The 23,503-nt window shown below is 44.8% G+C and overlaps 1 protein-coding gene and 1 long non-coding RNA gene across 4 annotated transcripts in view; both read left to right on the top strand.

The window, feature by feature from the left end:
• LOC149322660 (uncharacterized) overlaps positions 1-23,503 on the top strand; it is a 169,279-nt gene that overhangs the window by 18,037 nt on the left and 127,739 nt on the right. Inside the window, exon 1 of one of the 2 annotated variants that reach the window (XR_016272018.1) lies at positions 8,452-8,566. The exons of the other annotated variant lie outside the window; for it this stretch is intronic. This is a non-coding gene — a long non-coding RNA (uncharacterized LOC149322660). Of the gene's footprint in view, positions 1-8,451; positions 8,567-23,503 lie in introns of those variants that run through there. 2 annotated transcript variants of the gene reach the window in all.
• On the top strand, positions 2,129-3,776 carry HOXC5 (homeobox C5). Of its 2 annotated transcripts, XM_089508914.1 has the most exons (3): positions 2,129-2,574; positions 2,653-2,711; positions 3,562-3,776. In XM_089508914.1, exons 1-3 carry the CDS (start codon positions 2,129-2,131, stop codon positions 3,774-3,776), a joined length of 720 nt encoding a protein of 239 aa, XP_089365040.1. The 2 variants fall into 2 exon arrangements, with proteins under 2 accessions (XP_089365040.1, XP_089365031.1); XM_089508905.1 differs by having other exon boundaries at positions 2,129-2,711.

The raw sequence follows: 23,503 nt of genomic DNA, 5'->3' as shown, positions 1-23,503 counted from the left end.
AGATGCAAACGCCTGGAAGCAAAGTCCTGGTATCTAAATGCAGATACTTCCTAGGAAGACTTCCTATCCCTTTAACGCTTGGAATTAAACCGTCAAGTCCCCATTACATAAAACAAAAGCCCCGAAGTATCCTTGGAAACTAACTCATCACAGTGGACTTCGCCCACTTCCTTGCCCCAAACTCCCTCGGAGGGTTTAAGAATATTCTTATCCATCATCAAAGCTTAGAACATTCCTTGCAGAGGTCATATATATTTTTAAAACTCAAATACACGTGATAGGAACGAAAAGAGTATATATGTCTCTGTGTCATTTTAAAATTTTCAGTCTGTTTATGAATGACCTTTTACCCTGAGAGATCTAAACGTTCAAATCGACATATTAACAGGGGCAAAATTAGGTTATACAGTTTGTTTGTTTTTTAAGTGTCCACTGAATCAAAAGCATAAGATTAGTTATATTTAAACCCTCAAATCTCAATGGAAGGACCATATAAAATGAGCCTGTAGGAGGAGAAATAACATCTTGCTAACTTAAGCTGGCCCTCTTATTAAAATAATGATAAATAATGCAATCCTATATAGGACCACTCAGGAATAAGCCCCACTGAGTCCAATGTAGTTTGTTTCCAAGTAAATGGGTGCAGAACTGCAGTCTTAGTAAAAAATAAATAAAGAAGGCATATTATCCTCTTGTGTTTTCCAACTATATTCCATGAACACTCAAGAGGACCTGCATTTGTTTGGCAGGAAATACCTGCAGAACCAACCTCATGTGTGCAAGGAGTAAACTGCAATATGCAAGGAAGGGGAAGGTTTGCTCTTATCTTTACCTGGCTGAAAGCTCTACAGGCTTTTAAAAGGGGCTTCTCACGTGCCCTCAACCCCCCCCCCCACAGGTATATACATAGGCAGAACCAAAGTGAATGTTTATGCATTCACCTGAGGTACAAGGGTGATTTATGGGAAGGCCGCATTGATTCACAACCTCCACTGAATACACACAAGAGAAAGAGAGAATTATCAGCTCTGAAAGATACTGCACAGGGCATATACAGAGGCATATACTGTACAAAGAAGAGAACATTACTGTAGCACAGTCTCCAGTCTGCTGCCTGTCTCTCAGCATAAAAGCAGCCCCATGCCATGCTAACAGAGCAGTAGATAGATGCATGTACATAAAACACATGAGCTGAGAATACAGACAGAACTTCCAGAGTTTTTTTTGTCTGCAACATTTCCCATGTTTACATACATGAGATTTTTTGTGTGTGTGTGCTACAGATTGTCCTGCGTATACTAGAAATTCCAGTCTGGCACTCTCTCGGCCCAGTTGCGTTCAGTGTGGAGGCAGTGCTTAGACATATACGAAGAGGGACCATGTGTTTTATCATTAAATCCATCCAAGAAGCTTATATGGAGCTCATCTTCGCACACGCCCTGCACACAAACACATACATGTGCAGCAGAACTGAATCTCCGCTCCAGAGGTTCAGGGAATCTCCCAGCTCCACAGGAGGAAGCATATGATTACATGCCTATGGAGTTCAAGGCCTTATTTTACACCTTTCCTACATCAAAGGCAGAGAAATTTCCTATGAAGTGGCGTGGTTGGGAAATGAGCTCTTGTCTCCTTCCACCCCTGAGGAGGCTTAGGGGTGTCTGTGCGAGTCCTTTCCCACCCAGCAGCCTCCAGCCATGAGTAGAGGGGTAGTATTTTATGAGACGTCGTCGTACCCCAGGCCCAGCACCAGGTGACGCTGTAGTCTCATTGTCTCGGTGTTTTGAGTGTGGGGCTGTTTCTTCCCCCGTTATGCCAACATATCACATACGTTTCACGGGCTTCCATCAATAACCTCCTGGGGTCATCAAGCCAAATTTATGACTGGCCAACACCGTCACGTGATCCTATTTAAACATCCCATATTTGGGCAGCGCACATAGAATAAAGAAAAGAAGAATCTCCACCTATAAATTCTGCACTTTAGAGAACAAAAAACCCTGAACTTCAAAAGGGCCACAAATCAAGCCTAATCAAAGGGGTGTGAGAGAGAGGGAGAGGGAAAGAGAGAGAGAGAGAGAGAGAGACTGTGGGGTGTGTGTGGGGGGGAGAAAATATAATTCCTGACATGAGTTCCTACGTAGCCAACTCCTTCTATAAGCAAAATCAAAATGTTCCTGCGTATTCCATGCAAAGTTATGGGAATTATGGATCTGTCTCTGAGATTCAGCCATCCAGGTATTGCTACAGTGGGCTGGATCTGAGCATTACATTCCCTTCATCTGGGGCTTCCAACAATCTCAACGGTGTGGACATGTCTTCAAACCCCAGACCTAACCCCGAGCGACCTTCTTGTACAGTCATGGGATCTTCAGGGCACACTTTAGGCAGAGACGACCAGACTTCTCTTAACCCAGGAATTTACAGTCAGAAGGCTGGGGGTAACAGCAGCAGCACCAGCAGCAACAACAACAACCCCAACAACCCCAACAACCCGCCTTTGGAAGATAGATCTAAGAGCAGTGGGGAAATCAAGAGTGAGCCGGGGCAAACAGCCCAGCAAAGCGGGCAGTCAATGCAGCACCACCACCATCACCACCAACAACAACATCACCAGCAGCAGCCACAACAACAACAACAACAGCAGCAGCAGCAGCAGCAACAGCCACCACAAATATATCCGTGGATGACCAAACTACACATGAGCCACGGTAAACTTTCGCTTCTCGATTTTGTTTCACAGGATTTGCCTGGGTTTTATAGGCCATACGGGGCAAATAATAAGGGGGGAAAAAAACCTGGGGTCGTAAATTTTACGACTAAGGCATCAATTGCTCGTAAAACTGTCCACTAAAAGGCTTAGAGGCTATAGACGCCCAAATTTATGACGGCATAATTGGATCATAGAAACAAAACGGGGATAAAGGCAATATTCCATTTTTGGGGAGAGAGAGAGTGGGGGAGAAGGAAAAGATTTCAAAGGGGGAGAAATAACTTGGAAAAGCGCAGAGGGTTTAATAGGAAGGAGCTGGAGCTTTAGGTTGGGATTTCTTTTCCCACCCCACAGACCTTTCCACTTCCTCCCTATGCCATGACTTTCTCTCTCTGCTGACCTAAGAAATGGAAGTTGGGGAATTTAATCTCCCTTCCTTATACCTACTTTCTCATGATTGAATTGGAAATCACTTTCTTAGTGACTAACCTTCGCTTGAACTCAAAAAACTTTAATTCCAAAGTGCTGGAAATCTCACCTCAAAGTTTATCATTAAATATTTTACACAGAGACACAACACGAAAATAAAGAAATTTATTTATATCCGAGGTGAGATTTCCCCACCCCCATATATCTATATATCTATATATATATATTTCTGTCAGGATAGATATAGATCTATTTAGATAGATAGATATATCTTTTAAAAAATATGACTTTCTGGGTAGAAAGAAACATTTCTCTTCCTTTCCTATATTTCGTTCTTCCTTTCCCCTTAGAAGATTATAGTTGTTGTTGTTGTTGTTGTTAGTACTACTAGGCTTTTACCCGTGTCTTTTGTTTTCCAGAAGCAGATGGCAAACGTTCCAGAACCAGCTACACTCGCTACCAAACTCTGGAACTAGAAAAAGAGTTCCATTTTAACAGATATCTCACCCGCCGGCGGCGCATAGAGATCGCCAACAACCTCTGTCTGAACGAGAGGCAAATCAAAATCTGGTTTCAAAACCGGAGGATGAAATGGAAGAAGGATTCCAAATTGAAAAGCAAAGAGTCCCTCTAGATAGAAGGTCTGGGTTTTAGGCTGGGGAAAGTGTATATTTGGGGGGGGGGGGGAGTCTGACCCCGAGTGGTTGTTGTAGCCTACCTTGAGAAAACTTTTTCTTTGGGAGGTGGGGAGAGGGAATGGGTGGGAGGGGAGGGAATTTACAGACTGGATTGGACTGAGCTACAAACCCTTGCAAATCTGTCAGACAAAGGCGTCTCTTATTAGTATGCAAACACCCCCTGGTCTTGAGCTCCTAGGAGAAGTCAACATAAAGCTCTCTGGAGTTTCCCTCAACCCCCGTATCCTTTTAAATTGGGAGGAAATAGCAGAAGCCAGTCCTAGAATCAGCCAAGTCCCTTAAAATGAGGAGGAGGAGGACCATGAGAATCATAAGCTTGAGAAGTAAATCCGAAACCCTCGGTTAAAGACAGAAGGAGTGAGTCCCGCTCACTGTTGTTGTTGTTGTTATTATTATTATCCCCCCCCCCCCAAAGTCCTAAGGGCCCAATCCTACATGCAGGACTTGGAGGCAAACTCCAGTGAAATGCGAAAGAGTCCTGAGTGGGGGGGGGGGGAGGTGTAATTTGGTGAGCACTTATTTGTAAGCCCCCTTCAAATCACTGGGTGACTTAGATCCGAAACACAGTGTCGAAATAACCCAGTTTGAGACCGCTTTAACTGTCTTGGCTCAGTGCTAGGGAATTCTGGAAACCATAGTTTTGTGAGACATTTAGCCTTCTCTGTCTGTCAGAGAGCTCTGGTGCCACAATAAAGTACAGTTCCCAGGATTCCCTAGCACTGAGCCAGGGCAGTTAAAGCGGTCTCAAAGTGGATTATTTCTGCACTGTGTTTTGGACCTTAGTTCCAACCAAAGGCCCCTGGGCTCTAGATGCGAGGCAATGTTTACTTTTTGGTGTGGACTGAGAGAAGTTCCCTATCTTGAGGGTTCCTAGATGCACTTAACCTGACGCGTTGGGGAAAATGCTGGCTGTAGGATGTGTTCTCCTGGGGTGTTTCGTTTTTGTTATTCAACCCCCTCCCTCCCCAGTGACTTATTTTTATATTATTTGCATATGAAAGGATGTGAGTGGACTATGAGCAAATCTGTTTTAGCGTCTCTCCTGGGAGATAAACTGTGCGAAATATGAAAGCACTGTTGGGAAATGGGTGGGCGATGGGAGCGGGGAGGGGAGAGTTTGCATTTCTCTCGACTTAAATATTTCTGTGTATTTATTTGTTGCGTAACTAATGTAGCTTTCAGGGGGAGGGACACGGCTGAACTCTTATACAGATGTACGCTTTTTTGTTTACATGTAGTCCATTTAAGTCACGTTCCCACTTCCTTCTCCCCGTATATTGTATTGCATATATTTATTGGTTGTAATATCATATGTGAAAGACCATGGAACACATATATTTTGTCATATTGAATAAAGGCTAAAAATACTTCACCAGCTGAGACAAAGTTTGGAGGGCAAGCGGGAAAAGGGAAAACTTCTTCGAGGTGGCGTCTCTTAAGCGCTACCTAGTCTCGTTTCTCGTTGGTTTACCCCCATTTCTGTCCCATTTGTTTTGGCAAGAACAAAGTGTTTCAGGGAAAGATTCCATTAAACTTGAGGCAGAATCCAACCAAACTGAAATACTTCGGAGTCCTACTAATTTCAATGAGAGAGCTGAAATTCATCCCTTGACTTGGGTTATGAGACTGTTTAAGTCTCTTCTATAGTAAGCAAAGCATCCTACTTTGGATGGATGGGGGCTCCTAGGATTTAAGCTTGCAGGCCCATTCCAGATCAATCAGGCTTAAACTTCTTTCCTAAAGCACAAGATGGAAAGAAGCGCCATGCCATTCGCTGAGGGACAAAAAACCATTTCAGGCTAAGGTTGTCGTGGAAATTAGTTTCAAAATGGGCCAAGAGTTGGACTTGAAGGTATACCTAGTTTCTGCTGTGTCCCCAAGAAGAGGAACATTGCGGGAGGTTGTGTACTCGACTAGTCTTCTTTTCACAAGCTTTTAAAAACGAACTGTGGGTACTATTCTTGGCTTGCCCAAAGTCCTCCAACATTCAGAAGTCCTCCAGAGTTGCCCGTAGCTTCCCTTACTGATAAGTCTTGGATTCTCTCCCCCCCCCCCTTTCACTTACAAAGGTTTAATAAGCCAGATATCGCCAACAATACCAACTGTATACTTTTTTTAGATGCAATTGAACAGAATCACAGGGACAAGCTCTTTCTCCGCTTTCAGATAACTTTCCAAGGGTTGGGTTTTGGTTTGTTGTGAAAGATGCACAGGGGAGACGTGGGCAATTTGAGAAGGTACTGGAAAGTGTGTGTAAAGGTGTGTATATGTGTGTGAGAGAGAGAGAAAGAGAGAGAGAGAGAGGAGGGAGGGACAAAGGTTATCACAAGACTGGGTTGGTTGGACAAAACTTTTCATCTCCACTCAGTTGGGAAGCCTCAGACTTTAACCTGGATGGTTTACTAAGTATGGTCTTGCTGCCGAAATTTATATTTTCTGTGTAGCATGTGCATGTTTATATGCCTCCAAGTTGTCCATCTGCTTATGGTGACTCCATTCATTTCATAGGGTTTTCTTAGGTAAGGAATACTCGGAGGTGGTTTTGGAAAGAAAGGGAACCCAAACTTTTGGCAAATACATTTCTGTATTTGAGGAGTATATCTGAAGGCTTTCCTTCCTACCTGCTTCCATGGTTTTGTTGTTGTTGTTCTTAGTGTGGCTGATGTGACGGTGGCGTTGCCTCCAGAGATGCAGAAGTTTCATTGGGACGGGTTTGGGCAGTGGAGGCCACAGAAGATTTGGGAACTGTGCATGTATGTTTCATATGTGTCTGTGGTTCCCCTGACTCTATATATTCCAACCTGACTTCTTCTTCATCCCTCCCTCCCTCCCTCTCCCTCTGTCTCTATCTTTCTCTCTCACACACCGGAGGTCACATCTTCTGAACTATTTACAGTACAAACAACCGCTTGGGAGGTGGGGAAGGGAACCTCAATGGCTCAATAAACCTTTACAGTATTTCCTTTACACATTTCAAACAATGAAGCAATTTCCTGAACCTGGAAACAAAAGTTACTTTTAATGATGCTGGGAGCTTTCAAGCGTACAAGTGCCCTAACCTCCTGCGATTCTGAGCATTGCACGGTGTGGTTTTTTCCCCTCTCTCTCTTTTTTTAATCCAAATCACTCTATTCTCTTCCTGTGCTTTATTGATTTAGTATTAGTATTGACAGTCACCTTTTAGAAGATCAAATAATAACTATTTTCATTGCCACCTTTCAGCTCTCTTGAATGTTCCCTTTCCTCTTCCTATCCCGCCGGCTACTTTCTGGCTTAACTTCCCCGTTCGGTTTAACTTAATTTTGATCTCAATCGGAAGGTGTGAAGGGACAGAAAACTCTGGAGGGTTCTCCCTTTCCTTGCCTCTTGATCCCAAAGGTGCTTTTCTTGGTGGTTTTGAAAGGTGCCTTGGTAACCTATTTGAAATTCCCAGAACAAATAAACACACACACAAACAATGCACCGTAATGTGGCCATTTCAAATCCCGTGCCTTTTGGGACATTTGAAGAGAGTCTGCCAGCCCCGGGAAAAGCCAGTTTACTACTTCACAGAGGCAAACTGGGCAGATCCGGACAAGGGCTCTCCAGATTTCAACCAAATCTGTTTCATCCCCTTCTGTCTTAAACGTTTTCTTTCCCCCTCCCAGTTCTTCCCTCCCTTCACTAAACCGTATAATTTCCTTTCCCTTTAGTCGGAAGTCGGCCAAAAAAATAATTGGGCTTGACAGGTTAGGGTTAACAAAATCAGACGCGCTTTTGTTTTATGGAGGGAGGGGGAGAAGAAAGAGAAGGACGCATTTTAAGCGAGCACTAACCCGAACTTTTCCATTACCATAACGCGAATCAGCCGGGCTATTTCAGGCTTATGATTAATCATTCGTTTATCCAGCGACCAACGTGGGTCTATTTGGGCCTCTTCCCTGTCTTTTTAAAAAGTAATTTTTCAGGACTGATTAATATTTGGTTGTTGGGCTTGCCGTTGACTTTTTGCTATTCAGGAACCCCCCTCCTTCTCTCTCTCTCTCTCTCTCTCTCTCTCTCTCTCTCTTCCTTCCCCCTCCCTTCTCGCCTACTTTCCAGTCTCCTTGGCTAAAGAACCCTTGCAAAAGCCGAGAAGGAAATGAAACATCGCTTACCTTTCACTGTCATCCGTGTCAACACAGGGGGGACTTTTAAAAGGCCTCCAAACAAGAAAGGAAAGGAGAGAGAAAGAGGGAGGAAGGGGGCAAAATGACAGACCCGGAGATCCAAATGTGTGTGTGTGTGTGTGTGTGTGTGTGATTTAAAGAAGGGGGAGCGGGGTGGGAGGAAGGAAAGAATAATAATAACAATAACAATAATAATGATCCAGGACTCTCCTTTTGGGGGGGGGTTGAGCCCCCCGCTTTTACGTTCCCTGAGACCATTAGCCGAAATACCCGTGGCTTCTAAGTGAATTTAGTAGTTTAAAACTTTTGAAGGTTATTTATGTGGATAGCCCAAAGCAAAAGCCCTGAATGGCTCCCGGTGAGCACGTGATGTCATTAAACTAAGTTTTATGGTTTGGGGGAGCTGACATACCCACAATATATTTACATCATATATAATCTTAACTGTCCACCATCGCAGCTGCTAGAGCTGTTTAATGCTGGGACAGGGGGACAAGGCAGTTAGTGCGGATTACGACGGCTCAGGCTGCTGCTGGTGGGGAAGGGACATCTTCCCCAATGGATCCCAGGCGAGATCAGTAAGTTAATTTCCCACTCACTCCCCCCCCCTTTTGGTGGAGTCTCTCTCCTGCCCTTCGTTCCCCCCCCCCCCTTTGTCGTTGTCGGGGTAGGAAGCTCCTTGTACTTTGGAGGAAGATTTAGATGCGGGATAAAAGTGAGGGTTGTTGAGAAGTCTTTTCCCACCCCTGCCCCCCACCCCTGTGGGTTGATGCTGGTGGGGAGAAGCTTTCCTGGCTGGAAACTGCGCTTATCAGGAAGCCAGCTCAGAACTCTCCTCCCCGACCTCAGCCTTTCCTCCAGGGCTCCTTGGAAGGAACAGAGATAAGGACCCAAAGCCGAGATCACCAGTTAGGTGAAGCTTGCTCCACTCTTTCCCCCTCTTCTTTTACCCCTTTTGTACACCTTTCTGACGTCTGAAGTGGCGGGGTGGTATTGATTGTTTTGGGGTTTGGAGGGGTGTATATGTATTTGTGTACGTGTGTATGAAGAAGGAGGGAAAGGGTGCCCTCTAAACAAACTCTTGTGTCAAGAAGTTTAGGCTTCCGCTTTGCCGTTGCCTTTCGACTCTTCCCAACTACGTGAGTTGTTTTAAAGATGGGGGGGGGGGCATGAAGAGAGAGAGATGGTGATGAAAGTGCATGGGCGATGGAGCTGGGACTTTAAACAACAACAACAACAACAACAACAATTTACAGTGGTTCTAGCAGGTGGGGGAACAGAAGGCGCCTGTGGCTAGGCCGGAAAAACTGGTGAGACCTTTGGAGTAGGGAGAGATTGGAAAAAGAAATGATGGCCCACCTTCAGCCTTTTTTTAATTCAAAGGGGTACAGAGGTCCGTTCCTATCTGCTTGGCACACTCAGTCTAAAGAGAAGATATTGGTGTGTGTGTGTGTGGGGAGAGATATAAGTGATATATTTGCCAGTGAGTTTTCAAAAATCATTTTCCAATACAGGAAAGTTTGTTCAGTGGGAATGGCTGAGAAAGGACCTGGCATGTCCTGGTCCAAATCCCCTCTTCGGTCCACGCAGGACCTGGTGAATGGTGGCCTTTAAGCCGAGGGAGGCGCCAGCCACCTGCGGGACTCGGGGAGAAGGACTGCCAGGTCACGGTGGCGGGAGGCGAGCGCTTCCCCCCCCCCCTCAGAAAGCAGCTGTGCCAATGCTGTTGTAATACTCTGATGGATGTCTGCGCTGTCCTCCGTTTACCCCCTCAGTCTGTTCATTTTTTAAAAAAATACAAATGGCCACAATTCACAGGTGGAGCGGCCTGATGACTAGGAGAAGCCCTCACAATAAAAGCTGTCCTCCGTGGGTCTACTCAGAGAAGTTAATACACTGAGTTCGATGGAATGTAATGCTTAGGCAAGGGATGGACTTACGGCCCAACTCAGTGATCCTAGGCATTGCCTACTAGAAAAGAAGCCCCCTATGGAGGTTCTGGTTGTGCTATATAGTCAGCCTTTCCTGGGGTTTTCTTGGCCAGATCTTGACCCAACTGCGTTCCTCGAAGGCTGAGAGAGTGTGACCTACCCAAAGTCACTCAATGGGTGCTTTTCTAGAGTCCTAGTCCGACACTGAAACCACTCAGGTTGGCTCTTTCATTGGACACTGCATCCAATAAGTCAGCATAGCGTTGCAACCCAAGTCTCTCAAGGTGTCACACTGCTGGTGTGTGTGTGTGTGTTTGCTGCCCATTAGTTCGGACTCTTTCCCATAGAAGGAACCTACAGGACAGCTTTTCCTGGGACTGTTGCCTTTTTACCTTGATAGTTGTTGGAGAAACCAAAAAGTCACAATTGGCCTAGGCCAAAAAGCAAGACGAGGAGAGAAAACTCCAGGTTGGTATTTCTCCATTCCTACCTGAAAATCTTCAGTAGTTCGATTTTAAAAACCCCACTATGTTTAAAATTCATGTGTGATTGACGTATGCACATCATCCTCAAAGAGTAGAGAACCAGGGCAGGTCTTCCTCTTCCGTCATCCCAATAAGCACCTTCCTTAAGTTTCCAAGGCAACAGCTGTGGGAAGGAGACCCCCCCCCCTCTCTTTCTATCTCTCCCTCTCTATGTTTCCAAAGAAGGCAGAGGAGCTCCTCATGATCTCCTGGTAGCGTTGTGGTAGCGTTGTGGTCCAGTTTCCTCATTTGGGGACCCGTTGCCTTTCCTTTGACTTCCAAAGGGTTGTTCCCCTTCTGGCAGCATTTAGCTGAAGCTTCCAGTGAGATGAGAGGAAGGTGCATATATGTGTGTGTGAGAGAGAGAGAAAGAGAGAGTGTGTGGAGGGCATCTGAAGAGCGTTTGGTAAGGGTCATTGGGGAAAGCTGAGGATGTCTGGACATATCCTCTTCACTTAGGTAGTTGTCCCTGTTGCAGAGGGAACTGGCTTTCAAATAGGATAGCAACCCTTATCATTTCCCCAGAACAGTTTTCAATACAGACAGGGAAGGACAGCATTCCTTTGATGTCTTCAAGGCAAATGGAATGATGCTCTCCTAGACATATAAACCCACGGAGGGGGGAGGGAGGGGGAGGAGAAGAAAAGAGAGGAAAGGAAAGAAAAAGTCATCCCATGGCTCTTTCCTCCTCTCCTTTCCCTTTCATTGCCCTCCATAAACAACCAGGGTGCCCTTGTGGTCCAGGCACTGGATTAAATAGCCATTGTTGGGGAATACCTCTCATCACCCTCTCTCCATCTTTCTCTTGGAGAGTATAAAGATCAAATTTCACTTCAGAAGGGTGCCCAATAAGCTACTGGTAATAAGGTTTTCCCCACAGGGAGGACAGCTGTACTCCTGGTTAGGCCCCGATTCAGAAGAAGGAGAGGACAAGGTACTGTAAGGATGCTTGAGTCTTGGAAAGCCCTCCAGCTCAGACTGCCTCCCCCAACCCATTACTTTCTCCTTATAGTTTTACTGCAACTCCCATCAGCCTCAGTGATTGTACTGGTTAGAGACGATGGGAGGTGTATACCAACACATCTGGAGGATGCCATGTTGGAGAAAGCAGCAACAGAGTTTAACCATGAAGTCATGTGATCCCCCTTCAGCACCTGGCTTTCCAGCGTATATTTCCAGTCAACATAGGTTAAGTGGTAAAATTCACACAAGGAGTATTTCTTCCATTGTATAGGAAAACAGCACAACAGAAAATCTGAGAGAAGGGAAGAGGGAAGGATAACTTTACTGTGTTCCTAAAGCCTTTATACTGAAAATACTTCTACGAGTTCACCAGTATAGGTGTGGAATACTTCTGTCGTTCATCCTTGGACCAAGCCCCAAAAGATGTGTGATTGTTTGGGGGGCACACCTGAAAAACAAACAAACAAGGAGAACAAAATCAACACCAAAGAAGTGTGCCCCTTTGTCACTGAAAGTGGTGGACTCCAATCAAAGGCAGGTTCTATAAGCTTGCAAGTGTCAGTGTATTTACCTGGAAGAAGAATTCAGATCTGTTGAAATGAATGCAGTGGGGGTCCAAGTGTAAACATGATTACTGAGATGCTAAAACATGTGAAAATAAAAAAATCAAGCAACTAAAATTCATATTCAGAGGCAGAATCTACACTCTTGTCAAACTACCTTCTACAATTTCTCCTTCTCTCCCAATTCTTTATTCTTCCATACTAAAAAATCATGAACACATTCTTTTTTTTCCCTCCCCCTTCCTCACACACAAAAGAAAACTGCCTTCAGCAGTGGGGATGAATTCCACCTGAGGACTTTCTCAGAGAGGCACCTTGTTCTACACACCTTTTCCTGGGGGCTCAACTCTCCCCCTGTTTCTATTCGACTGGATATGCATTTGTCAGGAATAGTGTTTTTTGGAGGGTGGGAACACTTTCAGCATTGTGGGGCCCTTCCCAAAAGTCCTTCCTGGACTAAAGCCCCCTCAGCCCAAATGAACTAGGCAATATGGTAATATGAGAATGGAAGCCAGATAAGCTCCATATCCTAAGCCTCTAATACCCAATACGGTCTAGTGATTTGAGTCCTGGCCTAAGAATGGAAAACCAGGCCCAAATCCCTGCTCAGGCATGAAAAACCCACTGACTTATGATGACTGCAAGGCTAACCTATGGGGGGGTTTCTTGGTATTATTTGTCCAAAGAGGGATTGCTGTTGCTTTCCTTTGAGGCTGAGAAAGTGTGAATTGCCCAAACTAATCCAGTGGGTTTCCATGGAGACGTGGGGATCCGAACCCTGACCTCAAGTCATAGGCCAGCACTCAAACCACTGCACCAGGCTGGCTCCTTGAAATGATCTTGCAAAATTGGACCACCAAGACTCTTCTGTAGTTAAGCACTTCTGGAATTATCAGTTAGAAGTATGCTGAAAAATGAAACACTAAGAAATATTAGGACAGCGATTGTTGCTTCGTCTTCTTAGAAATAACAGACTGTATGCAATTTATCCAGTGCACACTTGCTTTAGAGCAAACTACATTGAAAGGCTGGAAGGGACACTTTGTACACTTGGTGCTTGTAAGAATCTTCATATTTAAGGATTTTGAATGGCAATGGATGGGAAGAGTAATTTGCTCCTCTGTGCAAATACCCACAATTAGGCAACATCACCTGCCTATCAATGTTGAGCCCCACCCCCTTAAGAAGAATTCCAGGATCCTTTCAGAGAAGGGAGTTGGCTCTGTCTATTTACTTAACCTCTATCAATAATAATAATAATAATAATAATAATTTGGGGATTTTTGTCACAATCCCCCATCCAGCTCTGTTGGGAGATTCAGGGAGCTATCCTCCAGAAAGCCATCCAAATCCTGCCTCCCTCTGGATAATGTTGCCTCATGTTTGGCAACAGCAGGTTGATTCTCAAGCCTCCTTTTAATCACAGAATTGGGTCCCTGAAAGAGATCATACAGAAGCACACAAGTAGACTGAGTCAACAGAATGAATCCAATCTTTCTTTCACTCTAGATAATTATAGCAATTTGATACCACGTTAACTCTCCTGGCTCCATCCTACAGAATCCTGAGGATTGTAATTTGGTCAAAATCACCAGAGATGCTCTTGGCAGATAATTTTAAATGCCCTCCCTAAACTGCCAGTCCCCAGGTGCCATAGGATGCAGACATGGCCTTGAAACAGTAACAAAGTACTATTATTATGGACTGTGAAAAAGATCCCAGGCTTAGGCCAAGGTGGAAAAGAAGGAAGTGTGGGCAATGCAGGGTGAGGGGAGGGAACTAACATTGTTGTATTGCAGTCCTTGCCCAGCTAGTACCCTCCACAGGACTGCCTCCATCACCCCTAGCCAACACCAGCCATGCTGTTGGGAAATGATGAGAGTTATCATCCAACACACAGGAAGGTCACTAGGTTGTAAAAAGGCTGATGGAGCAGGAGGCTCCATCTCACAACATTACTCCTTCAGGAGAAATCCCTTAGGTGAAGATCCTTTGAGGGATGTACCTGCTACCTAACAAAAGACCTCCACCTAATGGATTTCTCCTGAAGGAAAAAGATTGTGAGGTGGAGCCTTCTGCTACAGCAGCCTTTCCACAACCTCATGACCTTCCAGTGTGAGAGAAAATGTGTTGTAGTGTTTAAGTGCTGGACTACGCCTCTAGGAGACTAGGATCCAAATCCCTGCTTGGCCATGGAAATCCTCCTTGGGCAAGTCATTCTATCTCAGCCTCCTCTGAACAAATGTTGCCCAGAAAATCCATGATAGTTTCACCTTATAGTCACTATAAGCTGGAAATGACTTGAAGGCACACAACCACCACTGCAACAAATCTGCTACTGGAAGTGTGTGTATGTGCACACCTGGATGCATTTGGGAATGCATTTGTATGTGTATGTCACCTGGATTCTTTGGTACCTCTGAGCATTTTATTCCAAAAACCTGGCATAGATGATGACCCTGAAAAGAACAACAACAGCAACAATTCATTGCCAAATAGCATGGTATCAGTTGGGGTGCACCCATTAAAAATGAACAAACAACAGGGGCTGTGTAGAGATGAATGCTCTGGAAAGCTGCATCCAGTCATTGCATATGAGCTTTGCCCCTGGGGCGTTGAAGCAAGGAGACAGCTGAGCTCCTTGAACATTAGCCCAACTGGGCATTTCTCCAGTTTGAGCTGGTGTTGGATGAAGCCCTGCGACCCCTCCCTTTCCCTTCTGTCAAAATGACTGTAAAAAGAGGATTCCTTGTGCAGAAAGATGCCTCTGTTGAACATCCCCTTCTCCTACACATTTGCATCTTAAAACCCTGGTTCCTCCCATTTCGTGTACATGTGGGCTGCATACATGTCGGCAGAGAAATATACTGCTGTTGCCGACCCCTTGATGAAAAGCTTGTGCTGCAAAGGCAGTTAGTTCATCCTGAGATGGGCAAGGAAGAAAGATCAGAGTTGCCAGAGGTCAGCGGATGGTTTAGGTTAGAATCAGGGGCTTTGTCACAGTTTACTTTCCCATGACTTGAAAAAATACCCTTTCCTTTGGAAAACCCAGGGGGAGAAACTCTGGTTCCAATCAGGGGAGGCATCATGATGAGATTCTACTTTAGGCTCCCAGCTTTTCCTTCAGGACTATCACAAGATGAGATTGTTGGAGACACCATTCACTTGGAGGGATTAAAAGGGTTAAATCGGTGAAGGAGAGAGATGGGGTTGTTTAGCAGAGATGGAGGGAGTTCCTGCTCTTCCTCCCATTTTGGTGCTACAATTCCCACTGGCCATGCTGATTGGGGCACCGTGGGATTTGTAATCCAATAATTTGACTTTCCTAAACTTTGCTAAAGAGCCGCCTTCCTATTGGAGCTCATTGGGTACTGATAACATGTCTTTGAACATCACATTCTGTAGGATCAAAACCTTCTGGTCTTGGGCCATCATGGTCTTCTTGTGGCGCTGATCCTAGCTAGAGACAAGATGAAGAGGAATGGATTGGATGGATATGGGTTTGATTCAGCCTTTCCCACTCCCTGGTGCAGTTCAGGTGTCTTGGACCATAACTTCCTTCAGCCTCAGCAAACTTAGCCAAGCGATGATGTAAGATGTAGGTTGCATTTGCTCTGCAGACACAATAGCATTTGATACGGCTTTAACTGGCAGGGCTGAATGCTATGGAATTCTGGGATTTGTAGTTTTGTGGGATATTTAGCCTTCTCTCTCGGAGACCTCTAGTCCCACAACAAACCACAAATCCGAGGATTCCATAAGCATTGAACCGTGACAGTGAAAGTGGTGTCAAAATGCAGTGTTTCTGCAGTGCCCACATCTAAAATATCTGGAGGTCATCAGGTTGGGGGAAGCTCGTCTGGTCCAGTAAGACTATTCTTGCATCATAATGAGGGGGAGAGAGAGAAAAGGAGAATGATATCTGTGTCGATATTTATAACCACAGACTTTCTATTTGGGTTCCACTTCTCATCTTATTGATACATATTGTAATATTCATGGATGTTAGATGCCGACACACAGGCGCCTGTACAAAGAGAGAGAGAGGGAGAGAGGGAAAGTGGAGGAAGAGGAAAAGGAGAGAAATTTGACGCCCCAAACCTCAGAAGTGTTCACAAAGTATTCCATCTGTACGGTGGGGAAATTACTTCGAGAAGTTATGATTACAGGAAGCTTTGCCTCCCTTCCCCCCCTCCAACCTGCATCAATTCTCTTGATTCTTTTCTGGTTTTGTTTTCCTTCCTCGTAATGGATATTTCGGGGTAGCTGATACTTCAACACACACACACACACACACACACAGAGGCAGACGAACGCAGAGGTCTTTCTATTACTGAAAGATGGAAAGGTAGCTACAAGATTTGTACCCTTCTGTGAAATCAAAACTATTGCCAGAGTGATGAGGAGCATGCCTGGAATAGGATCACATGTTCCTTGCCCTCCACTCAAAAACACATAGGGCATGATGTATGTGCATCAGAGCCCTGCAGAAGACATGTTGTGACTGAAAGAGGCAGTGTGACTTGTATACCATATTTTATACACACACACACACACACACACACACACGTCACCAATCACTTTCTCGCAACACCACCACTACCAGAAATAATTCATTCAAGCTTCATTAGTCGTAGCTTTACATTTTATTTTGCTTTAAAATTATGTCATTGTTGGGAATTATTATTATTATTATTATTATTATTATTATTATTATTTTAATGAACAATATATATATATATGCAACAAAGGTTTCGAAATCCTTAATTATACCTCTTGTGCATCCTCAGTGCTTGGTTGAAAAATATTGGTAATTCATGGTTGTTTTCCTTAAAAATTCCTTGTTTTTGGGTGGGTGATTCAGAATAAAGATCAGCATTCCTAAAAATCGAGTTGAGTAAAAGGAGGCAGGGGAAACACAAATGGGCTCACCGTTTTTTGACATATGAAATAAAACAGAGTTTGGACAGATCTGGGATTAGGGGAGATGCATCTGGAATAACAGTTTTCTCTATGTAAAACAACATGGTACCTTTGGAAAAAATGGGATCAATTCCTCTCTTATGAATCTCATCCAGAACTCCTTATGAGTTGCAAAGGGATCTTGTAGCAACTTTGAGGCTACTGATTTTGCAGACAAACAGGGCTACAACTTATGATTTGTTTTTGGCTTAGCTTGATAAGGAAAAGCGGTGTGTGGAAAGTGAAATTCATATGTTAAGATATGTATCCCTCCTCATCCCGTTGCCCTTAGGGGGGTATGGAGTCATTCACCAGCAAAACTGTAGCTGATTCACACAAACACAGCATAGCTGAGGATAGCATGGGCTGGAAAGATCTTCAGAGGGAGACCATCATCTGAAACGGGAGATAAAGAAGACCATTCTTAATTACTGGCAAGAGAGAACGGTACATTAAGGAAGTGTCTCACCTCTCGGCCCAAAGACATTAAACAACAAGTTCTGTGTCCCTTGATGGCCGCCGTATTTGAGACACTTAGAGCCCAGTAGAAGGAAATAAGAAAATCGACCCGGCGGTGTACCCTTTTGACAAATTGTGGAAAGGTGTGTTGGCAAGAAGGTTGAAATTTTAGAAGGAGGAGACCCTCTCTCCCTCTCCCAGCCTTCCCTCCCCTGGTTTCTTCCACCAACGAGTGCATTTCCAAGCTTTCTAGTAGAACCGCAGCAAGACCTGTGGAAGCGAATTTCCACCAAAGGAGTGGGGCCCATGGCTGTACTGTATAAATATGTCTAGCCACCGGCTGCCAAAGTGTCATTGTTTTTCTCTCTCTCTAAGGCGCTGCAGTTATACTGCCAGCATATCTAGAGCAAATATTTGAACGGAGCAAACTTGATGGTCATTCCAGTTTCTGAGAGGACTCTGGAAGTCCTGCCTCCCTTTTCTGTGAGAAGAATTGCTGGATGAGTTGTATCTTTATCCATAAGGAGAAATGTCGGGTTTTCCCATTCTTTGGGCCAGTTGTTGAAAAAACAAAACAAAACCAAAACGCAGATGTAACTCCATTGAGCAGCCCTGTCTTTCCCTCTCTGCCTTTTCCAAGGGAAAGGGGGATCGCGAATGGAGTTGCATTCGTATACCTCCCGAGGGTGCGTTATAAATTAGAACACTTTAAAATGGCTAACTGTAAAGAACAAGAAACCCATTCAGAGTATTAATTAATTTGTGGAAGAGCGTCTGAATCTCTCTCTCAGTGTATGTATGTGTGGAATCTCCTTTGAAATATTGCAAATGGTACAGTGCACAGCGAGAGCGCTGGGGTGAGGGGACGCCTTAATTTTGGGGAGCCTGCTCTTCCTAGAAAAGGTGCACAAGATAAGGTCTGACCCCCCCATTTCCCTTGTTTCAGTGTCTTCCGATCTTCCCTTTTTTCCTGTGTGTGTTCTTTTTTTTTTTTTGGGGGGGGGGGGAGAACAGAACATATTATGATTCTCCTTCCTCATTTAAAAAAAGGGGGGGGGAGAAGGGGAAAAGAAGTCATTCCTGCGACTATGCAGATGGCATTGATTGACTGATTTGTTGGTAGTATTGATTTATGATCTGATACTGAAAGAGGCTCTCTATCAAATGGCATTTCCGTTGGGTCAAGAGTTGAATTCTTAGTTATTGATTTCTATTCTTTATTTATTTTAGGGGTCTTGTTTTTTATTTATTTATTTATTTTTGCGGGAGGATGATGGTTTGCTCGACTGGAGATTTCGGTCTTTCCTGCCGGAGAGCTCTATCAGCGCCGTCTTCTACCTCTCCCAACCTCTCACACAAGAGGGCAAATGCCATCTTGTCTTTCTCCCTGGCACTTGGCTGTGGGAGAGCTCCCTTCCATTTTAGAGCGCAAGATCCGTCTTTGCGTAAGGGCAACACGTCGTCCTTTGTTTACTGAACATTCAGCAGTACAAAACAATCCCTGCCCAGTCTTTTAAGGATTCCCAGGCTGTTTTTTGAGACGGCTTGTAACCCTATTTGACCTCCACCAGTACATCTGTCTGCTGGCCTGCCTGCTTTCCTTCCTTCCTTCCTTCCTTCCTTCCTTCCTGGAGTCTCGAAATTGAGAATCAGTAGTTTACAAGAGGCCCAAACGAACAACCGATATCCAGTTCATTAACCCGTCTTCTAGAATGCCTGCCGACATCCATCCATCCATCCCTCCGTTCCCTGATATTATACTGTCTCCTATTAATAATGTCTAATGCAATAGAGTCCTACCTCGGCGTGATCAATCTGCCACCCCCCGTTCATTTATATACCTGTGCGTGTAGACCGGGCCTAGGAGTGCATTTATACCGCTATTAGCCGGTGTATCTGCCCGGTGTGTCCTGACAAGTACAGATTTCTCCTTCCCGCTCCTGACCCAGCCTTGGAGGAATCACGCGGGGAGGGTGCGGGAGCCCGTTCCTACTGTTGACCTTTCTATTTATTTTTCCATCCCAGGCAAGATTAGAGTCGCACAGAGTCTGTAACATAAACAGCCGCAGTAGTAACACGAACGGGAATGTAATCTGTAAGCATTAGCTGGAGATTTGCGGAGTCTGGTTCAGAGGCATGTCTGTGTGCTTCTTCACACACCCCTCTAGGACCCCTCCGTCGGTGGAAAGCAGGGAACTTTCTCTCCTTCTCCTCTTCCTCTTCCTCTCTCTGTCTATTCTCAGAGGAGGAGGAGGAGGGGGAAGGATGGACAACCAGAAAGAGAAGGCTTTAAAAAACATCTGTCCCCACCCCTCGGATTCTAGTGGTCTCCTTTGCCTCATCAGGTGGCCTAGAACAATATAGAGAGCTTCTCCCCCTTGCTCCACCCCCCAACCTCCAATCGTCCTCTCTGATAAAAGTCTTGTAGGGCTAGACTTTTATTACAGGAGCCCCTTCCCAGTCAGGAAAGGGAGGGGGTCATAAACGCAGGTAGGTGTCCGGTTTGATCTGGCTAAGCGCAGGAAGTGAGGAGCTTAAGGCGGAGGGGGGATGAGAAAGTGGGATCGGGGCTATAAACCTCTTTCCCTCCCCCCCCCCCCAGCTCTGCCAGCCCTTTGCTTTCCTTTCCTTTCTCAAACTGTGAAAAGATGAAAAGAGCAGGGTGGCGGCGGCGGCGACGGCAAGGCCATCGGGGTGCAATAAACCCTTCTTTTCTGGTGGGATAACACTGCACCCACCTTCCCCCTCTTCCTTTTTTTCTTTTGACGCCTGGGCTGGAAACAAACACTTCTATTTCTTGCCTGGGAACTCTCAGGCAAGTTATTTGTAGTTTTGACTTTTCTTAAGGCCGGGGTAATCAGGTTTAAAAGCCCTCCCCTCCCTCCCTCCCTCCCTCCGGAGCTCTAAGAAGCTCTCCAAGCTCTCTCTTGGAGGGGAACTTTCAAAAATACTAACAGGCCGGGCACAGCGGAGACCCTAAGGAGGCCCTTTTGAGGCGAAGGGTGAGATTAATACCTCTTGAGGAAGGCTGCGGGAAGAGAGAGCCTGGCAAGGATGAGAAGGCATAGCTTGGGATCTGTAGTCTCCCTAGACGGAAGTTGATTCTTTCTGCTACTGCGATTATCAAGGAAAAAGGCTTTTTTCCTTCTTCCTTCTCTCCTTTTTCGTCTCCTCCCAGCTGCCCTTCTTCTCTGGGAACCCCAGAGAAGTTCCCAAACCCCAATAGCAAGGGGGCACACATGCAAACCCAGGCACCCAGAGCAAATCCCCACCTGGGGATGCTGAGAGAGCCAAGCCTTCGGTGGGCCCCATAGGCTCAACATATATAAGGAGTGGACGAGGGGCTATTAGTACACCTGGTTGCCCGGCTCTAAAAAGAATCAAAACAAAGGGATGAAAGGGCTCTCTTTACACAGGACTCCTGATTTATGGGCCCGGCTGGACAGCAGCGCTGTATTTACTGGAGTAGGAAGTAATCTCTTCCTGCAAAGGATGCCTGCCTTCTACATGCCTATCTTGACTATCTATCTTATCTATCTATCTTATCTATCTATCTGAGTCCCTATATTGGGAGAAAGGTAGGATAGAATAAAATAAAATAATATCTATCTATCTATCTGACCGCATAACAAAATTTCTTAACTTCTCTCTAGAAAATACTATTCCAGTATGTTTGCTCTCTTTCTCTGCTACTGTATCTAGGGTTGCCATAATTGTCCACTTTTACCAGGGACAAAATGTGGAACAAATTCAAGACCAAACTGTAGGACAACTGCAGGACAAAACTCAGCCCAAAATGTAGGACATTGAAGAAAAATGGTGGACCTTAAATGTCCTACATTTTGAGCTGAGTTTTGTCCTGCAGTTGCCCTACAGTTTGGTCTTGAATTTGTCCTACATTTTGTCCCTGGTAAAAGTGGACAATTATGGCAGCCCTAACTGTATCTAACAGCTTTAAACAAACAAAATCATTTCCTTCCATAAAACCTCGCTTGTCTCTCTCATCTTTGAAAACTGTCTCTAAATTCCCCAACAGGTATCTCTGCCACTACAACTAACAGCTTTAAGCAAAAGACATTTCCTTCCATAAAACCTCCACTTTCCTCTATCATCCCTGAAAACATCTCTAAATCCCCAACAGGTATTTCCAAACCGCAGTGCTTCTGAAATAAAGAACAGCGCAATCTCCTAGCAATGTTGGTGCTGCTGCTGCTGCTCTTGAATCCTTTTTCGTTAGCCTTTCCCTCGCCCTTCAAAGACTCTCCATAGTCAATATATGGAAATACGTCTCCGCTGTAAACATCGTGGCCCTTTACGGCGTGTGGTCGTTAGTTGGAGGCCTGTCTGTGGAAATTAATCCCCCAACAATGCTGTCGAGAAGTTTGGGCGGCTAGGGAGAGGTTGTGGGTCATTATGTAAGCCGAGTGAGAATTCTCCTTTAGGCCAGGTATTTTCCAGGCTAAAATTGCACTGATACATTTCACAGCATCTATCTATCTATCTATCTATCTATCTATCTATCTATCTATCTATCTGAAGTAGACACTCATGCTTCTAGTAGGTTTTCATTATAGAAAGCTGTCATTCTCCTTCTGTTGCCCCTCCACCTGACTGTGCTCTTCTGTTCTCTCCCTCCAAAACTATTATACTCTTAAAAAGACGTCCATCTTCAGATTTTGTCTACCTACCTTTCCAAGGCTTTCCTAGCTCTACCCGGTCTTGAGTTGCCAATGCAGTTGGAACGTTTTGGGGCTGTCACTGCATTAGGGTTGACATTATAACCAAATGCAAAGAGAAGTGGAAGATGCTAAGGAGTCCTCTTCTCCCCCACCCCTCAAAGATGCCTGATGCTGTTGTTCCTGCTGCTACTTAATTTTAATGTTTCAATATTTTTTTGAAACCAAAAATCAGCTCTGAACTGAGCATCAGAGGCCTGGTTCTGTCTACCATTCCTGAGATATTTCTTGCCCTACTCCGCAGCTCCTTTGGCTTCTGCAGTTTGACTAATGACAGCTGCAATTGACAAAGCCTGCAGAATCCTCATCACCAGCCGTAGCTGGGAGATAGTTCCAGATCCTCCTAACATTTAACAAAACATTCCTTCCCACATCAGCCCAAGTTACTTCAAGTTCCGCCTGCTGCTCTGTACTTACAGTTTACAGCCTTCCCTGAATTGCGGGAGCTAATAAACGTTTTATTAAAAGGTTTTGATGGATTCACCTTTGGGATTAACTAAGATAATAGTTTATTACACTCTGAAAGATTAAACTGAGTACCCTGGTGGGGAGGGAAAAAATAAACATTACAAATAACAAAGCTCATCTTTAAGCATAATGTACCATTGTTTCCAGACTCAAAACATAACTCAACCGGTTTTTGGTTGGTTTGTGTGAGGTTTTTTTTAAACCAAACACCAGGATTCAGATATGCATCTGATATTAGAAGACAATCAGAAGGATCTTTCTAAGCAGGGTGCATGCATACACACACACACAAACACACACCCTCTTTGTGAGAGTGTGTGTGTCTGCCCTTGGTAGATTTTTTTGCGAGGAGAGAGGGGAAAGCCTGATCGATTGGATGATGAAAATAGGTCAGGACAACGGTGTGTGTATGGGGGAAATCAAGTATTGGTACCTTGGACAGACAAAAGGGAAGGTTAATGGGATTAAAAAAGATCCCAGAGCGATCATTCTGTAAATGAGTTCTTGCTTTCTCTCTCTCTTCCTTGTAAGGCAGTCTCTCTTATTCATCCACTCCTCCAAATATTTGCATGCTCACAGAGCTCAATGGAACTTTCTCCTTTGCAATTAAAGGAATCAAAACAGCCTGGATCTTCTTTAAACACAGGTGCATATATTTGGAGACAAGAACATTCATCCCCCCCACCCCCAAACCAGTCTATACAATCAGAAATAACGAGGGGGAAAATGAATACAACCAATACAGAATCCAAGGAGTAAAAGAGGAGTGCATGTTTGTACAAGTTTCTACCTAGCAGTCGGAAGCCTTGTGGTTTTGTTGTTGTTATTTTGTTGGTAAGGAACAATGGCTTTTTCAGGAAACAGGGATGTATGTGCCAACAGAGACATGGAGAGAGAGAGAGAGAGAGA

Source organism: Sceloporus occidentalis, unplaced genomic scaffold (genome assembly GCF_023333645.1).
Source record: "Sceloporus occidentalis isolate IW3139 unplaced genomic scaffold, rSceOcc1.0.p SCAF_1, whole genome shotgun sequence".
NCBI lineage: Eukaryota > Metazoa > Chordata > Lepidosauria > Squamata > Phrynosomatidae > Sceloporus > Sceloporus occidentalis.
Note: the sequence above shows the minus strand (reverse complement) of the source record. Positions and strands in the feature narration are given on the sequence as shown.